Genomic DNA, 19,496 nt, shown 5'->3' on the forward strand with positions numbered 1-19,496 from the left:
ATAATGATTCTACTTGTCAATAGAGCACAGTTCTTCAGCTGCATTTTATTGTCTCAGTGAAATTAGCAGTCTGTGGTCTGTGTCAGGGAACACTTGTACTAGTGAATGAAACTGACTTTAAAGTCTACCTTGAACAAAATTACTCCTGGGGGAGTTCTGCGCCAAAAAATTAAAAATTCTGTGCACAATATTTTAAAATTCTGCAAAATTCTGCATATTTTATTTGTCAAAATAACACAATATAATCACACCAGTTTCAATTATTTTGATAATTTATTTCAAAATACCTGTTAGCAAGTATGTCTGTAACAATACAGACAAAAAAAAAGTTTCAGGAAATGTTTTTTTTGACAAAGATTCCTTACTAGGCATATTAATACAGAACTTTGGGTAATTCATTTAAACTACAATACAGAAAAGTATTTCCTGCACCCCTCAGAAGCAGTGCAAAGGCATGGGGAAGCCAGGGGTAATAGAGGAGCTGAGGCAGAGGGAAGGAGCCTGGGAGTGAACCCTGGAGGACTGTTGGGTGTGGGTGGGAAAAGTATGGAACAGTTTCTTTTTGGGGAGAAGGAGATTGTTAGAGAGTTGGGAAGCCTCCCCCATGCAGACGCCAGCTGACCTCGAGCCTCTCCCATTCAGTCAGGCACATCTGCCCCTATCGCCAGGTGGTCCTGGAGTCCACCTCCCATTCAGCCCCTGGCTCAATGCTGTCACCCCACTTGCTCCTGAGCCTGCACCCCAGTCTGTCCACCCCACTAGCCCTTCTGAACCTCAGTCTGTGACACACACCCCAACAGCCCCATGTGCCCCACTCTGCCTCTGAACCTGGTTCCACAGGCAGATGAATGCCGTTTCTGCAGGTCAGCCAGGTGTTCTGGCAGCACAGCAGCCTCTGGTGGTCGAAAGGCAGAACTGCAGGACTTCTTGGGTAGAATGTATTTTAGGGGGCGTGGGGGGAATCTGCACCAGACATGATTACTCTGTGTGTGTGTGCGCAGTGGCATAGAATTCCCCCCAGGAGTACAAAATAAAACCTGCTACCTAAGGCAAAGAAATGATTTAGAACTTTGTTATAAAAAGGGCAAATAATACAGATGTGGGAATGACGAGACGTAGTAGGTTCCTTTTGTAATTTTAGTGTAAAACGTTGGATGGTCACTATTACAATCTTATTGGAATTTATTTGCTACCTCGCAGAAATCAGACCCAGTTGTATCTTATCGTGAAACAGTCAGTGAAGAATCGAGCCAGATGTGCTTGTCCAAATCTGCCAATAAACACAACAGGCTGTATATATGAAAGCTCGGCCCTTCCCCGATGGCTTGGCAGAGGACATAGACAAAGGAGAAGTCAGTTCCCGTCAAGAACTGAAGCAGCGTGCCCATTACCTGGCAGAGAAATATGAGTGGGATGTTTCTGAAGTTCGTAAGATCTGGTGCTTTGGACCTGATGGAACTGGTCCAAATATCTTGGTCGATATCACCAGGGGTGTCCAGTACCTAAATGAAATCAAAGACAGTGTTGTTGCTGGCTTCCAATGGGCAACAAAAGAAGTTAAGTATGAATAATAGTTTACATGCAGGATATTATTAGATATTAAAAATCTCTGACGTTATCCAAACATCTTTTTAGCTACTGATGGAATATATATGTAACCTTTAGGAAAAGACAACTTATTTATTAGAACTGTTAGGAAATTACACAAAACTATGAACAGTTTCAGCAAAGAACAGAAAAAAAATTGAAACTCTATTTAGATGAATGATTTCTAGTGATTGTAAATGCATGGAATTCCTCCACCCAAATATTAAATAGTTTGCAGTCTGCGAGTGGTTGAACTTTGATTCCAAGTGCAGCTTTGTTGTGAAAACGCCTGTGTTCTTAAAACTTGCATTTCCATGTTGCAATGAATAGTTCTTCTATTCCTTCAGGATACCTACTCAGTACCAAAAGAAGTGTTCATGACTCTTAAGTTGAAGGTCAAGGTGTCAGTGTAAGCACACTGTCAAATATATTTCCACGTGAACTCCCATATCTGTAAAAACGTTCAAAGTAGTAAAAAGTGACACTATCAAATCCACCATTTTCCTTTCAATTCTGTAAAAGGTCATTGACTCTCTTGCAGGGTGTGTTGTGTGGGGAGAACATGAGGGGCATTCGTTTTGATATCCATGATGTTACTCTGCATGCCAATGCGGTCCACCGTGGTGGTGCACAAATTCTTCCCACGGTCAGAAGTGTCCTGTATGCCTCTGCTCTTACAGCACAACCCAGACTTATGGAGCCCATCTATCTCGTGGAGATCCAGGTATGTAAGAGGGTGAGCTAGAGGAGACATGAAAGGAATGTAATTGTACAAGTACTGTTAAGAAAGTTGCACTTGCTATGGTTTTGGGTTTTTTTTAGGAAGTTGGTCCTGTTTTCTGAGGATGGTAGAGTTGGAGCTGTGTGTGTCTGGAACAGGGTAGAGTTTGAGCAGTGAGAGCTACATGCATTGGGTTAAATCACACTGTTCTTCATGAACTGCCAGTGCCACTCAGTATAAGCAGCTCTATTTCTAAATATGTCTCTGTATACTTAAACAGCAGTTTTTCTAGAGTTTTGACCTACTCTGTGTCTACACTATGATCTTAAATCAACCTATATAGCCACCAGGAGCACTTCCACCAACTGAAGAGGGGCAGGCAGCAGCCCAAGCTGGGAGCCTGGGTGGCAGCCCAGCTGGGAGCCGGCTTTCTTATCAATTTCACAACTCCGACGTAAGGAACACAGTGTCTACATAGACACTAAACACTACGCCTCTTGTGGAGATGGAGTTATGTCGGTATAGTAGGGCACATACATGGGTGGGAGCAAGGCTATAGCGTAGACACTGACATAGTTAGGTTGACATAAGCTGCCTTATGTCGACCTAACTCTGTAGTGTAGACCAAGCCTAACACTCACTTCTCTTGTTTTGTTTTGGGGAGAGGAAGGGTTCAAATTACTTTGTTTGGTAAATGCAAGACCTCAGGAAATTTCTATTTGTACTAAAAGTATGTATTACTTTCTACAGCAAAACACATACTGGTTTGCCTTTTTTTTAAAAAAAAAAACCCTCAAGTTCAATGCCTGCCATAATTTAGAAATGTGTAGTGGTAAAAATCCCCTACCAGAAAACACTCTAACAGCAGAGTTGCTTGAATCACATCACTTTCCCACAGTCCCCCCAGCCAAGTGAGGGCATTGCAATGAACAATTGGATCTGCTTGCTGTGGCTACTGCTGCAAAGCCGTTCTTTTTAGCACCTGGAGTAGTGCCTTGACTGTTTTAACATAGCGTTATCAGTGTGTGTCAAGCATTCTTTTAAATAATTCCATTTACATATTTACCTTAGTGTGCATTTAGTTTTAGACAAATGATGGGAGCCCTGCCTATCACTGATCTGCCCTTTCACTAAAAGACGTAGAGAATTATTATTCTAGGGCAAAAAGTGAGCACAAGTTCTTTACTGAACACAAAACCTTTGGACAGCGCTGCACAAACATATGCTGCAGTGTGGTCTATTGCAGACACAAATGACACGCTGGAGATTGTACAACCCGAGACTGGTGCAGAGGTTGGTGAGGAAACGCCTTGGAGAAGGGAGGCAAGCACACATAGATGTGGTTCCAGGGTGGGAGAAGAATCCAAAGGGATTGTCTGGTGCTAAGTGCTAAGAACATAGTGCTGCTATGTTCAATGACCAAGCCACTGCTATTTGTATGTAACTTAGTAACATTTTTCTTCATAGTGCCCCAAACAAGTGGTTGGAGGTATCCATGGTGTGCTGAACAGGAAACGGGGCCATGTCTTTGACAAATTCCAAATGGCAGGAACCCCGACGTTTGTGGTCAAGGCTTATCTACATGTAAATGAGTCTTTTGGTAAGGAGGCCATATTGTCTTTAGACAACTCCTTGTACCTTCCTTAAGTATGTCTGGATGGTGGGGGAGGGCTTCCAACAACATGGCTGGGAGTTAATGAAATGGGAATTCTTACATCTGACTTCGTTCCTGGTGTTTTTTGCATCTTCAACTCATTGTGCTGACAGGCAGCCTTCTCCACTGGGCTTTAATGTCTTCTTGGCACCCTGTGCGGACACATGCAACTTACTCTTCCCAGCTGAGGACATTCCAGGGTGACCAGGACCCTACTTCTGTCACTAAAGATATTTATTAAAAGCAGGATCTTATGCTCTAGCAAACTTGTGTAACACAGAGCTGTACCAGCTTACCACAGCTGAGGAGGTAGCCTGATGTTTTAAACCAATAACCCAATCTACATAGCCTTACTGATTAACTTGATATTATATCCCTTTCCTTTCACTGCCCATAACTTGTCAATTTTCAGTGTGCTTTTTTTTTTTTTAAATATATATAAACTGAAACTGCCCTTTCGCAGTGGGGATGTGTTTAGTAGTGAAGCTGGAGGCTTTGCCAGCTGTGGGGCAGGGGGACAAGATAACAGATGGGCTTTTGACATAGTGTGAGAAGCACATTAACTGGATAGTTCTGCTGAAATTATCAATATGAAATGAGTATTTAAAGGATCATCTTTAGATTTCAGAGTTAACATTGTAAGGAGACAATTAACACATCAGAACTATTGTTTGTGTCTTGAGATTCAGACAGACAGTACATGGGTTTCTTTGTTTCCTATTTGGAAGGTGCTATTTGCAATCAGAAGTTTGAACTTTTTCTAATGATAGGATACATTGTGGAGGTTGCACATTATTCTGCACCTTGAGCATCTTGTAGAAACCCAAATGCTGAAACAGTTGCTCCTAGATTTCCTTGGTATAGGTAAGGCTTGTCATTCTCAGCTGAGGAACTGAAGCTGTTTCAAAAACTGATATTTTCCGTACAGCTCATACTAAGTTGCATTCCCAGGAGTACTGATATCGCAGTTGGGAAGGAGCTAGTCACATGGCTGAATTGCTGCAGCTGGAAAAGAAAAAAGGAGGCAGTCGTTGTTTGGTGAAGAGGGAAAGGTGAAATAAGTCAGTCATCCTTCTTTAATAAGTATACTTACATCCCAAGTAGTTCTGATGCATGTGACTCACTCATCTAGGAGAAAGGGCAAGATCCACAAAGGTACTTAAGTCCATCATTTAGGTGTGTCTGCCATTCAGCTGCCAGCTGCGTTTCTGCTATGTATAAAAGCCAGCAGCAGTCCTAACACTGGACCACAGCTCTTGCTGAAACCCTGCAGTTTTTCAGGCTCGTGTTCTTCACCTGTCTCCCCCTAGGGCCTGATGGTATAGGCACTCTCAGAGCACACCTGTGGGGTTAGCCCCGATCCATGAGACAGGTGTGTATGTCCAGAATGCACAATAACCCAGGAGTCAGTGTACTCTCACCTGTGATGAGGGAGTAAGGTTCAAGTCCCCAGCAGGGATTGAACCTGACTTGCCCTCAGCCCAGGTGAGTACCCTGCATGTAATGGAGGGGTTCTCTTCTCCCCCATCCACCTCCTCTTCTTGGCATTTCACTCATGGCTAATTTAGGCAGCTCCCCATTCAGCTTGCTAGCTTCTGCGGTGCTTAGGTCTCCCCTGTGCATCGTACAATGAATACGGGTGCCTAAGTCGAGGCTGAGATTCCACCAGGAAGTTAACCATTGCAATACAGTTACTAGTCGTTCACTTGTAATTACAGTTAGGTGAAAAGTAAACAAGAGGTTAATGTGCTCAGTTAGAAACCTGGAAAAAAACAAAATGGTAAACTTCAGGGTGGTCAGTTTCCCAGAGGTTGTAATTGGGACAGCACATGTACAGCACTGTACCACACAAGACTTCCTAGCTGTTGGAAAGGAAGGGTCGAGCTAGGACTGCTCCACCCTATCCCCTAACCTTTTCTCTGATTTCATGGCTGTTGCTTTCCGCTAAGAAACCAGCACAGAGCAACCGATTGCAGCAGGAGCACAAGCGGTAGGTGTGAAGGAAGGATTAGAGGTGCCAGACTCCTGTGTGAAGTAACCAGGTGCCTTGTGTGATTGTCACTGATGTTCTAAGAATTAAACAGTGGACAATGAGGGGATTACAATACAACACTGGCTATTGTAATGGTTTAACATGCTTTCTAATCATGCTCTTGCCCAAGTTGAGCTTAGCTTCTCGGTGTTTACACACTTAGAAAGGAGAGGCTCTCTCTTGTACCGGAACTGGAGTTCAATGTTTTGTCTCTCTGGGTATTCTGCTCTAGAGCCAAACGCACCTCAAGAATCTCACTCCACTGTGCCATTCTAGCAAAAAACTATTCAATCCACAGTAGGGCTTCCAACTCTGCCTAGACACAGCAGGTATGACTGGCTGACTTTGCTTTCCTCCCCACCAGGTTTCACTGCTGACTTGAGGTCCAGCACTGGTGGTCAAGCTTTTCCACAACGTATCTTTGATCATTGGCAAATTTTGCCTGGAGATCCTTATGATACAACTACTAGTCTTTGGCAAGTTGTGGCTGAAATACGCAAGCGCAAAGGCTTGAAGGAGGGTATTCCACCTCTAGACAACTTCTTAGATAAGTTGTAACCACCTTCTCTGTTTATCATGTTACAATGCCCAGTTTCACCTTGTTACATTTCCTCAAAACCAGGAAGGAAGTAGTAAGCTTTGAGAATATCACATTGAATACAAACAATCCAGCATATTGCAATTATATCATGTTCATTCCCCCCCCACAAAAAAAAACCTGAAAAAAAAAAGTTATGTTGACTGACTAGAGGGGTTATTTTTGTAAGCAGGCCACTCAGTAGTTACCTACAACTTTCACAAAAGAGATTATTTCCATTAACACGTAGTCTGTTTCAGAACTGTCCTGATGTAGAAAACAGTGGAGGCAGCTGCTTTACTATAGAATTATGCAGGAATTCTTAACTAAATTTAAGTTTTTCTTCTTAGTCCCCTTAAAGCTAATAATCTATTTCACTTACCCCTTTGAAAACATACATGTTCTTGATATAGTGAAAGTGATCTTAGAAACCAAGCCTTTTAACACAAGATTAAAGTTTTGAATGAACTTAGATTATCTATTTTGGTATTAGGGAAACTGAAGTAGACAATTAGAAAAAACAGCCCCCAATTTCTTACTAGCCTGTTCCAGTTTCTGAAAGAATTTAATAATGTAACTAAAAAGGTGTTTGGGAAAGCCTTCACCCGAGCTGCTCCAAATAATAGCCATCATCAGTTTGGGGGGGTGAGGCTAGTTTTGCTTTTATCTACCACTATTTTCTCTACCCCTCAGAGTATGTAATAATGTAGGGATTTTTTTTTTTTAAAGTGGTAGAAACTACTTTCCTCTAGCAGCTGAACAGTATCTGGCCCTGTTCAGTTCAATTTAAAAAAAGGTTCTTTTACAGCGGAAGCTAAATGGAAGTGCTTACATTTTATTACACTAAAAAAACCCTCAATATATATCAATCTTGCTATGAAGCGAGGAACATGCTGAAGTACAAAGCCTTAAATGTTCCCCCTATTGCATGGGTGCAATAAGGGTACCCTATGCTGCCCAATTCAGCATGTTCTCCAACACTGCAAACTGCGTTCCCTAGAGTACTCAAAATATTCAGTATAGACTTTCTAGCAGAAGGGTTGGTATGGCTGACATGTCAAAGCAGTCTGTTAGGAACCATCCACAAATATCTTAGCTAGTAGCTGCTATATGTACATCTGTATAGTATTAGAGCTGTAGCCAGCTATAATTTGTCCATGGAAGTCTTTCAATTGCATTTATGGCTCTCACTGTACTGTTGGGCCTGATATTTAGAACTATGCTTTCCTATTAATTGAATGTAAACCTTGCATAGGACTTCCATCAAAAAGTTTTGCCAGTTTTTAAAACAAAGCAGCCCAACTTTGAAAAACTGCTGCGATAACTCATCTCATTCTACAATTGCCAGTTTGCAACCGACGAAAACAGCGATGGACGAAATTGAATTACATTTGTCAAGCTAAAAATCACACACACAGCTCAAACTTGACTTCCTCTCAGTGCTTGTAAACTTCTCCGAGAAGAGCGGTGTTTGAAAGTGAAGACTGCATTTGCCCCAATTACTTAACATAATGATCATTGTTATATGGCTGAATAGCTCCTCTCCCCCTGCACCTGATTTATACTAATGAAGTGTTTGCTACATACCAACTAGTGGTGCCAAGGAAATACTTCAGTTCTGTTATAAATTCCATTACTGAGTCTCTCACAAAGAATGTACTGTTGAGAAACTGAGCACTGATCAAAGCATGAAAGCTGAGAGGGATTATCCCTTCTACTACAGCCTCTGTAGGGAGCTCGCTCTGTCAGGATACATTGGCCATCATGCACCCATGACGCAGCCCACCGTTACCTGCTGCGCTAAGTTGGAGTGGGTTTGTCAGGTGAGTCATTTTTTCTTGTCCTTGGTTGCAGAGCAGCCCTCTGGAGCCCCTTGTATACTAGTATATCCCCACAGTAGCTCTAATTTACACTCGGCCCACAGCAGGTTTCCTGCCAACCAAGCATTGGGCAGAGGGAAAAAGTGTGGCTTAAAGCCACCTTTTGCCTCTTGGGTATGTTTGGTGCTGGGACTCCTGGAGAAGTGGCACAATCTGTCCTGTGGCTATGCGCTGGTGAAGTCCATTTCTCATTGCTGCACAGCCAGTTCTTAAAATCCAGTCCAGGTCAAAGGGTTGTTGTGGGCTTTTGGCTCTCCACCCAGTTTTACATACTGTAAATAATCTTCATGCAACTACACAGGTCAAACCAGAAATTTCTTTTTGGACTAGGACTAAGGTAGTTATACCACACAACTTTGACTTCCGGCAACTGAAACCAATGCACTAGACTTCCATCTGAGAAGTGAAAAACAGACTATACTAGTTGCTGTAGAACTGCAGGCACCACTGGCAAAACCTTCTGCATAAAGTTCTCAAATTGTGAAGGGACAGCTTGTCACTTCATTTCACTGCTGCAGTATGGATGTTCCAAGCAAGCAGACGAGGCACAGGTACACTGTGCATACCCTTCCACCCTGCTCAAATGGAAGGGAGCACTGAACAAATCTGATCCTGGGCAATTCGTAAGTATGTTTCCTCAGTTATCTGCTGCTCTGAGAAAAGGAAATCTTTTTTTCTAATTGAGCAGATACAACAGACTGGGAAATTATAGAATTGCATATTGCAATTCAGTGCTTCACATGTTAGTTTATGATCCAGTGTATCAGAATACCAGTCTTGGTCACTGACTTCTACTCCAGCTGTCGTATGCACAACGTGCCTCAGGTGGCACATAACCAAGATTCACCACTGAATTTAGTCTGCTGGTTGGATCGTTAGCTTCCCCGGCCCAGGCCAGGTACTGAGTGTGTGTGACAAATACTGATCCATGCCAGCATCTGCAAAGTACCAGATGTTCTTAGTACAAGAGAACTTTAATATTGTTTATCTTTACTGTCTCAACATTAGCAGGACTATGCTATTTTTACTTCAAATATGCAATTAGTATAGAGAAAAACACTAATCACCTAAAGAAAATTAGAAACAATAAGCAGCTTGGCTTTATTAACAAATCATGCCAGAAAAAACTTGCTCATTTAATAGGTACAAAGTTAGTAAGTAGACAAAGGGAAAAGAGTAGGGGATGAACTGAAGACTGGCTGAAAGAGCATACAAAAAAGCTACAAGTAACAGGAATGCCGATAATTTGGGGTGGGAGTGGAGGATGACAAAGGGATCTGAAATCAGCCCTGTTTTAACATCTCCTGTATTTACACTTAGTTCAAATACGATGGTAACAAGTGCCATGAGTATGGCTTTCGGAAGGCATAAAGCACACTGAACTAAATGCAACACTTCCTCATTAGTATCAAAAATAAATAAAATATATTAGGGAAGAGACAGGAAAGAATGAAAATGAGTTGTTAGGGGAAGAATTTTAAATATAGTCAATAGAAACACTATACTTGGAGAAGTTGCAATGTCAAGATATACAGACAATACCAAGATTCCAGCTCTAAAGCAAAGCATTTCCTTACCACTTTCCTGGTCTATAACCCCTTCCAACATGCAGCACTGAGAACATCCATAGAATACTATGTAAAATTCTGGGTACCACCAAAGAAAATATCAGGGAAGAGGAAGGCAAAGATCAAAAATATTAAAGGGAGGGATTAGGAGGAAAGATTAATTATAGTCCTGATCAGCAAACCCTTCTAGACACTATACACAATAGGACTGTTAAGAAACCTTGCATGATTTGGCCCTATATGTATATTTTGGCTAGGCAGGGACAGTGTCTACACCTGTTTGACGATTATCACAACAAAGAAACCCTCTAGTCTACCATGAAGTTTAACAAGGAGTAATGGGCTGAAAGAGTAAAGAAAGTTTCCCAAACGTAGTGTCAAACTGTGCAGTAGCCAAAAAGGCGGGTGAAGCTGTTTGAATCATTTAAAGCTCAACTAGACAAAGCTTTGGCAAATATGCACAGAGAACAATCCTGCACTGGACCAAAGACAGACTAGACAGATAAGTAACTACTTCGTGATTCCAACAGCTGCACTGACGGACACAGTTTAGTTTTATGAACTAGTATGGGTAGGCAATTACATGAAGGAAGAAAAAGGATTTCATCGTCTGAACAGGGTTTTTTTGTTTGTTTTTTTACTTTCCACCTTATAGAAGAGGCCTGGCCAGAAGTTAAAGGACCAAAGCCAGGTTCTGCATAGCAGTTTGTGAATTGAAAGCACACATTAACATCTGTATTATGAAGGGTTTGCATAGTTTTTCTCCAAAATACACAAGGAAGAACACTTTAGGAATTTGCATTCATAAGTAAACAACACAGTCCGGAACCAATTTACAGGATTTTTTTTCCCCCCATGGAAGGGGGAAGAAGGGGAAAGAAGGATGTAAGGAACAAACAAATATAGCACAAATCATGGCTATTTCACAAACCTTCATTATTCTAAATGAAGTTTATTACAGGCTGCAGTGAAAGAATTCAGCAATGCAGACTTCTGCACCTCTCTCTTGTATCCAGGATAAACATATGCTGTTTTCATTCTAGAGTGGTTAAGTGCCTTCTTTATTTAAAAAAAAGTTGTTTTTTACATTATTGCTGTGTAGGAATCCATCCAACAACAAAACAAAGTCAGTTTCCCCAGAACAAGCCAAACAGTACATTTGTTCTGACGATCTTTTTTACTCCAAATATTTTATGACCGTGGGGGGTAGGGGGGGGACAGAGTTCTAATCATATCCGTTCCTACTGTAGATGTAGTTTTACTCGACTTTCAGAAGGCAACAGAATCAATCTGTCTCTTTAATAAATATCAAAATAGCTTCCAAGACACTGCAGTTCCTTCTCTAGTCATGACGAGCAGCTCTGTGCAATTACTCCTAGAGTTTTTTGCTGCCAGCGTTTCAGTCCAATGAGATGATGTCAGGAATGCTGCTCCCACTGCTGGTTATGACTCCTGTCTCACTCCTGCTTGAAGAACTAACGTGAGTGCTGCTCTCCTGGTGGCTGGTAGATGTGATGATATTGCCAGGGGTGCTGCTTGTTAAGGTTGAAGTGAGACTATCCAAAAACATAGGAGGACAGTACTGCTTGAAACAAACAATGATGCCGATAAGGAAGAGACTTAACTGCACAAGGGAAAATAAGCTCTGAGGATGCATCTTCCCTACAACAAGTTAGTTAACTATAACAGAAACTTGCTAATACATGCATAATAAGAACCAGCAAGCAAGAACACAGCAAGCAAAGAATGCATCAAAATATATTCTGCTCATTTATTTGAGAAGGCTAGGTTAGTTTTAACAACACTTCACTACTTCAAATACATATGCTACAGAACATTTACTGGCATACTATGAAATCTTAGTACGGAGCTGTGGCAAGGTCTTGTGTTGCTATGACATCTCATTAGTGGAAAATTTACCTCATAATTTGCAGATGTGCAAGTATAAGAGGGTCTCCTGTCATTTGTGTAATCACCTTATATTTACATAGCACTTTTAATCCTGAATGACACAAGAGTGCTTTGCAAATTGTGTGTCTACAAGAATCAGTTCATCCACGCCACTGAAGTGCAGCCACTTAACAGGAAGAGATACTTGACTCTAAGAACATTTTACCAATGACAAATGGGCTGTAATAGTCGGATTTTTTTTTTGTAAACTAAACTCATGCAAATTCGAAACAGGTTTCCTGAATTGGCAGAACCTCCTTTTAAACTAGCATTATTACGGTTGAATACAGGGAGGAATGTTTAAGGCACTACTAATCTCTAGCAGGTTTGAACGAGTTCATACCCAAAAGGGATCAGAACATCTTCAGTCTTTACCTACTTGATGCACTCTAAAAACGTACTATACTAGTTTTTAAATGGATTCATACTGTTGTGGTGTCTTCAAAACCATCCCACCCTGGGATCTCAGGTCACAGCAAGTGTTTGGAATCAGACTGTAATGTCTGAATTGGCTGGAGAAGTTGATTTACAGCAATATATTCAATCTATATCCTGTGTGTACAGCCTCTATCAATCCCAGCTTGGCAGCCTTTGGATCCCCAACTGAGTCCCCTGCTATAGGGCCCATCTGCAGGGACATGCAAAAAGGAGGGCAAGAGCCCCCCCATATGTGTGTTTCTGCAGCCTTGGGCCAGGAGAAAGTGGCAGGGCTGCTGGCTGAGCTCCTCCTGCCCCCATCCCTACAGCTGCAGCCTGCTGCTTCTCCTTCCCTGCTACTGGGAGTCCATGTTGCCTCTGCCTCCAGCCCCTGACTCACCTCAGCTGTGTCTGCAAAGCAGGCAGAAGCACTGGGACTCCAGGAGCACAGAAGCAGCAGCAGGTTGCAGCTGGGGGGGGGGGGGGGGGGGGAGAAACGACGGGGGAGGAGGAGCCTGTGACCAGGTGCCCTGCTGCTTCCTCCTTGCCCAGGCTGCAGGGGGAGATGCTGCTGGGCATTGCGAGAAACGGGGGCGGGGGGCATTGCGAGAAACGGGGGTCCACTCAAACCTGTCATTTGTGTGTGTTTAGTGTCCCTCCAAAAGTGTTCACATTTAAATTCCTGCGCATGCCCCTGCCCATCTGGCACATAAAGTACTATCGGACACCGCAACATTAAGTACTTCCTTTTTCTCCAAGGACTGGACAGATGACAGTTGTCCTGAAAGCTCAGGAGAGGATCAGAATCTGTCTCAAATCCTACTCTTGTCTTGGTCATTTAATTAAGATCAAGATCAAGTGTAGTATCCATTTAATATCTGATATAGCCTCCTGCCTATGCAGGGGACTGGATTGTAATACGTCTGATACCCGACCTAGAGTCAGTTACATTACAAAGGGACAGAAACTTTCATGTTTCTGGGAAAAGGACACTAGCTACCTACCTACCTGAGGATTTGGGGGGAGGGGAGAGAGGGAGTCTTCCCTTATTGAAAAGGGATTCTATACTGGTCTATCATGGGATGCTTTGTGCCTTCCTCTCAATGTTTGGTACTAGCCACTGTTTAAGAAGGATTCCTGACTAATCGGACCACTAATCAGACTAAGAGGAGGACCCGACTAGTCCGGATAGTTTGCAATTCATTTTTCTGAAGTGTATAACCATGAAAAACAAAACATTAAAAAATTAAAAGCCATCAGTGCAGCCAGGAAACATACCTGTGGATCAACTGGGATTAGTGAAAGAAAATCCAAACCTAAAAAGATAAGAGATTAATGTTGTCTCCTCTGTTATCAAGAGTTGTACAGCTTTAAGAAACGTTTTATCATAGTTAAATTGCTTAGTGTTAGCTATAGAGTACTTAGTGAAGGACACGTGATAACACCCGTCTCAAATTATCAGGAGCCAGGAAAAATAAAGTTGTCTAGTTATAAGTGGGTTTTTTCCCCTACATGAAGGTACAGCGATGATGGTGATTCACTGGATATACTGGAAAAAGAAAAGGAGTACTTGTGGCACTTTAGAGACTAACAAATTTATTTGAGCATGTGCTTTCGTGAGCTACAGCTCACTTCATCGGATGCATTCAGTGGATTCCATCTGATGAAGTGAGCTGTAGCTCACGAAAGCTTATGCTCAAATAAATTTGTTAGTCTCGAAGGTGCCACAAGTCCTCCTTTTCTTTTTGACTCTCAACAGCTGCTACTCTGAAACCTGTCATTATGCAAGGCGCTGGATATACTGGGGTGATTTTAACATAGTTGCATAGATGAGGAGGTAGCTAATTGGAGATATTGCAAGTGTATGCAAGTTTAGCATAGCACAAGATTCACTGTGTGACCATAACTTATCAATTGGACATAAAGTGAGTCATAATATTAAGCATGCTGTAGAGAAGTAAGTCCACCACCAAACAGCAGGCCTCTCCTCCATCCAACGGCAGCCAGCAAGGAAACACTTCTAACATCATCCCTATGGTGTTAAAGCTGTCTGGAAACATTAGGAATACAGAAGCAGTTCAAACTACAAGCTTCAAGGGGCAGTGACTGAATTTCTTCCATCCTATACACCTTCAGTGCTTAAGCATTTAGGGTAGAACTTTCAAAAACAGAAGCCTACCAATGCTAGAGAGACTTTAGTCTTGTATTTTTGAAAATCCTGGCCTTGCCTTCCCCATATTGACAGAAAGAAAGACAAAAGAATAGAGAATGGAATGGGCTACTGTAGAACTCACCTCCTACTCCCTCCCTTGTCAGCCAGCCCTCACCTTCAACTGGATCTAGGCAATGGTGTTCCCTCACCAGCAGGCTGTCTCTCCCCCCACCCACTGAGAAAAATGGATGGGAGATTTGTTTCAGGAGATTTCTCTACAGCGCCCATAAGGGATCCACAACTCATTGTGAAATTCTAGAACTTTAATTCACTTTAACCTTAAGGAGAGAATTAAAGGTGAACTGAAGGCTTTTCTGAGTATTCTACAGAAAGACACTGGGTTTTCTTAAGGGAGGCGTGTTGGGAGGGAGGGAGCAATAAAAGAACCAGAGAGCGCAGTGAAACACAGAGGAGGAGATCTATCCCAATACCATCATCCAGGTGGGGGCTGGAACAGGAAAAAAAAAGGCACAAGTGCAGCAGGGAGGACACGGACAGGTCAGGGAAAGGGGTGGGTGTTGGCTGAAACCATTTTCCAAGGCTCTGTATACTAGTGTAGGTAGAAAGAATCCCAAGAATCCTCACAAACAGCATTCTTGTAAAGAGCAAGGATAGAAAATACCACCATTTCCCACCTTCTGATTGCTATTAGCAGCAGTGTTGAAGAATGCATCATGGGCATTTAGGGTATGTCTAGATAAAAAAAGGCAACAGAGGTCAGAGCTTACACATTGTAGCTCACACCTTAACCTTTTTCCTAGGCTAGACAGAGTAACACTAGGAACAAACCTCAACCAGCTAGATAGAAGTAAAAGGTTTCTCTCCTTGTCTAGAGGCAAGATAAGGTTGAGGTGAGCTGTCCCAACTTTAGATGCTTACTCTTCCTGTCTCGTGTTTTTAAAGCACATCAGCCAGGTGATCACACTAACAAAACCTAATCCATCATGGTGAGGCTTCTCCTCTAGCTGATTTACCAACACACAAACTCGAGTTTGTGCTCATTAGAGCATTGTTTTTGACATCACCATTTTGGAAGCTATACGACTGGAATCTGAGTGTGGAAAGACACCCTTGTGACCTGCTTGCACTGTTCTTGTTTAGATGTAGCATCAGTGCAGCACTCAGTATAATCTGGCTCAGTAAGGCAATACCTCATTAGTTATTAGAGTGTTGGAATATGTTTAAAAAAAAAATTCACCACCACCTACCTGGCAAGTCTGATGACATACTGGATATCTGTGAGTGGTGGAATGGTACTGAGTAGTCTGTTAACGAAGGAGGAATAGCAGCAGGATCAACTGTTGTCACACTGGGCACTCTTACAGTAGATGGCTGATACATGAGAACCCTGTTTTAAACAACATGGGAAATTACAAACAAACAATCTGGCTGTTAGTTAAGAGGAGAGAAATTCTGCACCACAGTGCATTCTCATTCACAAGGTCACTATGTTACAACACAACTATATTGTGGCTACTCACTACACAGTATTCCACTCTAATCTCCTCTTTCATAACAGTCTTCATTATAACATGAACGTATCTTGGCTCTCAACAGCAGCTGTGACATAGGAGCAAGTTGGCATTAAAACAAAGTACAGGGCTTCAGGTCATTTATAACACTATCATCCAGGAATATAAATGGATATTTGTAAGTGAATTAAGTACTCTGGGGAAGTGAGGAACTGACAGAACCAGCTGGAGCCATGACCAAGCTGGCACTTGTTTAAGCTTCCCCACGTATCGCTACGCCCATGTTTCTCAATGCTGATCTCTAGTGCCACAAAGTTGGTCCAGCATTTATCAGTCCTCTCTTACCAATGTATGGTATGAAAAGACCAAACTCATCTTCATTCACAACTTAAAGCAAGAGTTAAATTCAGCTCTCCAAAGGTGCAAGACAGTACAGTAACTCACAGGGCCAACTATCCCCTCAAATATTTGAAGAAGATCTTTTTGTAACCCCAAGTCAGTGATAGAAACTTACACACGAAAGATGCCACAATGCACGCATTTCTAGACACTGAAAATATGGCTTAAGAGACACCTTAATTCTACAGAAGCAGAGCTGATGTTTTTGTGCTCAGAAAACAGACAGGAATACTTCAGACCAACATAGGACATAAACATATGGCTGGTTCCACCCATCTTGCCAAAAAGTGGCAGCAGCAGCACTATGAAAGGAAGTCACTGGCATCTGAGGTTACTATTAAACCTATTCTTTCCTGAAGATATTTAGGACTATTTACATTTGCAATCAGTACTGAGAGGGGAAGAAGTCTGACTCCTCTGCTGCTCTCACAACAAGTGATGGGAATTCAAAGAGGGTCACTACTGGAAATCTATGAAAAAGTAATTTCAACTATAGACTTGCAAAAGAGCAGTAAACACCCGTTGCTGCAGTGTGAACAGGGCATGCTCAATATTTCATCAGGTGGCAGAAGGGAGAAAAGTAGTAAGTTTTGGGCATGGGGTGAAGAATTTACTTGAGGAAAGACATGAGTGACTATGCTGTGACTCTCAAATGTTGTAGGAAATTTGATTGTGACCAGTCAGTAATGCCAGAAGGTTGACCCTCTGGAATGGGTTGGTGGAGCAATGCTCAGCTCTAATAATGGTCAGCCTAACAAATACTCCCCTTCTTTAGATGAGTATCTGAAAGTCTCTCAGGCCCCCAGAGTACTCCAACTGAAAAGCCCTGATGGGAAGTTGTAGTCAGGGACTGCAGTTGAGTGATGTAAAAAATGGGAGGGACCCAGAAGAGAAAGAAATGTTGGTAACGGTAAGAACTTCACTGGAAGTTAGGAATCCTGTGTCTACCTGGGAAAAACGTGGAGATGAGGAGATAAGAGAACTTTTAGGAAGCAGCACTTCTGACTGTGCCTGACAAGAGCCACTGAACAAAATCCATCCCCCTTGTAACTCTACTAAAGCAACAGAATTGTAACCAGGAGTGAATATGGCCTTCTTGTTTTTAGCAGGATGGCTTTTTGCCATCTTCGCCAATCTTCTGGGGTGGTGGTTGTTTTTTTGGTCCTTAACTCCCATTGCTGCTTCTTCTATCCCACTTAACTTTCCTCTCTCACACACAGTGTTCCCTGTCTCTCTTCTGGCTGATTATCAGGTTTAAGAAATTCAGCTGCATGCAGACTTTGGAAGGAAAATCTAGGAGTTGATTCAACACAGTATAGGGTTTCCCTTCCAAGGCTGACATGCTGGACTTAAGCATATCAATGAAACAGCACTACAGATATTCAGGAGGCAGGCCCTTTACTATTTGTGGTATTTTCAACCCTTAAATGAAAGCTAGTTTAGCAGGAACGCATTAGCATTTTGCACAGGGAACCCCCACTGCCACAGCTATCACACCAAGAAAGTACATTACTGCATACACAGCAAGTGAGGGCAAATCTCTGTGTGATGTAAAACTATATAAAATAAATCACCTGTACGAAGATACCATATATTAATAAAAAGAAATGGAGTACTTGTGGCACCTTAGAGACTAACCAATTTATTTGAGCATGAGCTTTCGTGAGCTACAGCTCACTTCATCAGATGCAGTGAGCTGTAGCTCACGAAAGCTCATGCTCAAATAAATTGGTTAGTCTCTAAGGTGCCACAAGTACTCCATTTCTTTTTGCGAATACAGACTAACACGGCTGTTACTCTGAAACCTGTCATATATTAATACAGGCTACTTCTTGCAGAAGGCTAACAGAAGTTCTGATGTGGAAATTTGGAACTGCATCCAGAAGAGATATTTACAAGTCCATCCACATGTTAGCTTATCTGAGACATTACAGAATAACAACTAACTTTAAAATTAACAAACCCTTTGGTTGGGCTTCCTTGTGTTTCAGACATAAATAGGCATTTCCTTTTGGCAGGAGGATCTTCCTCTTCATCAGAAGAGCTTTCTATTGTCAAGTCGATAACATCTACTTTCTTCTTGTTTAATTCATTGGCCACTGTCACAGAACATGGTTTGCTGACAACACTGGAACCTAAAGAAAAAGCATGATTGTTTAAGCGATGTTAACATAAGCCATTTCCTTTGTGGTACGAATAGCTTCTCAAATTCTACCCTACTGACCTGAAACATTGCCCTTCTGGCCTCTATATATGAAATCGGAATTCAGAAGCAACCTTGGGATTTCTACTCCCTACACCAAAGATTGGGTGCTACAAAGGCTTGTCTACACTACCGCCTAAGTCGACGTACGTTACGTCGCTCAGGGGTGTAAAAAGACCACCCCAAAGTGACGTAACTTACATCAACTTCCTGCAGTGTCTACACCATGCTATGTCGCTAGGAGAGCGCTCTCCCATCGACTTATTGTATCTTCAGCAGACCCGCTAAATTGACGCCACTGAATCAATCGCAGTGGTGCTGATTTAGTGCCATAGTGAAGACCAGCCCCAGAAAGACCTGGATCATCCAGTGCATCTCTGTGTTAAACCGAGGGGAACAAACTGCTTCTTGGGCCTCTCCCAGGGATAATGAACGGTCCATTTCCCAAAAGAATCAACATGAAAGAATATTCTGAGAGAGAAAGGGATGTTCTTTTAAAATCTAAATGGGTGAAGGGCCAGGATACTAAGCTCCCATAGTCTTTGCTGGTAGCTAAAAGGGTTATCCTCATTACATCCGAGAGTCTATAATGTTTGGATATTTTTATCCGTTTGATATTCAGTACCCAAATATACATACTTTCTATTTTGGTACACTGAGGACTGGACACTTTCAGGGCTTCCTTCTTAGGCCTCATAGGACACCAAGAACCATCCTCTTGAAATTTAATCTCATCCACATCGGAACATTCATTGAGGATTTCCATAAAGAGCCTGGAAAATAAAGTTGAGTTGCTTTGGTTTTGTTTGCAGTCCTGAGCTAAA

At 42.2% G+C, this 19,496-nt stretch overlaps 1 protein-coding gene across 7 annotated transcripts in view; it reads right to left on the reverse strand.

Annotated features, from left to right (window-relative positions):
• Positions 1-257: 257 nt before the first annotated feature.
• The window catches only part of PIAS2 (protein inhibitor of activated STAT 2), a 56,979-nt gene continuing 37,740 nt past the window's right edge, over positions 258-19,496 (reverse strand). For 3 of the 7 annotated variants that reach the window (XM_077816650.1, XM_077816647.1, XM_077816645.1), the window contains 5 exons: positions 19,312-19,445; positions 18,433-18,604; positions 15,807-15,946; positions 13,665-13,702; positions 258-1,502 (listed from right to left, as the gene is read on the reverse strand). In XM_077816650.1, coding sequence (XP_077672776.1) covers positions 1,221-1,502; positions 13,665-13,702; positions 15,807-15,946; positions 18,433-18,604; positions 19,312-19,445 — 766 coding nt within the window. In that variant the 3' untranslated portion in view covers positions 258-1,220. Of the gene's footprint in view, positions 1,503-9,454; positions 11,644-13,664; positions 13,703-15,806; positions 15,947-18,432; positions 18,605-19,311; positions 19,446-19,496 lie in introns of those variants that run through there. The other 4 variants (XM_077816651.1, XM_077816652.1, XM_077816649.1 and 1 more) reach the window with 4 other exon arrangements.

The sequence above is a fragment of the Eretmochelys imbricata genome, chromosome 5, assembly GCF_965152235.1.
Source record: "Eretmochelys imbricata isolate rEreImb1 chromosome 5, rEreImb1.hap1, whole genome shotgun sequence".
Classification (NCBI taxonomy): domain Eukaryota; kingdom Metazoa; phylum Chordata; order Testudines; family Cheloniidae; genus Eretmochelys; species Eretmochelys imbricata.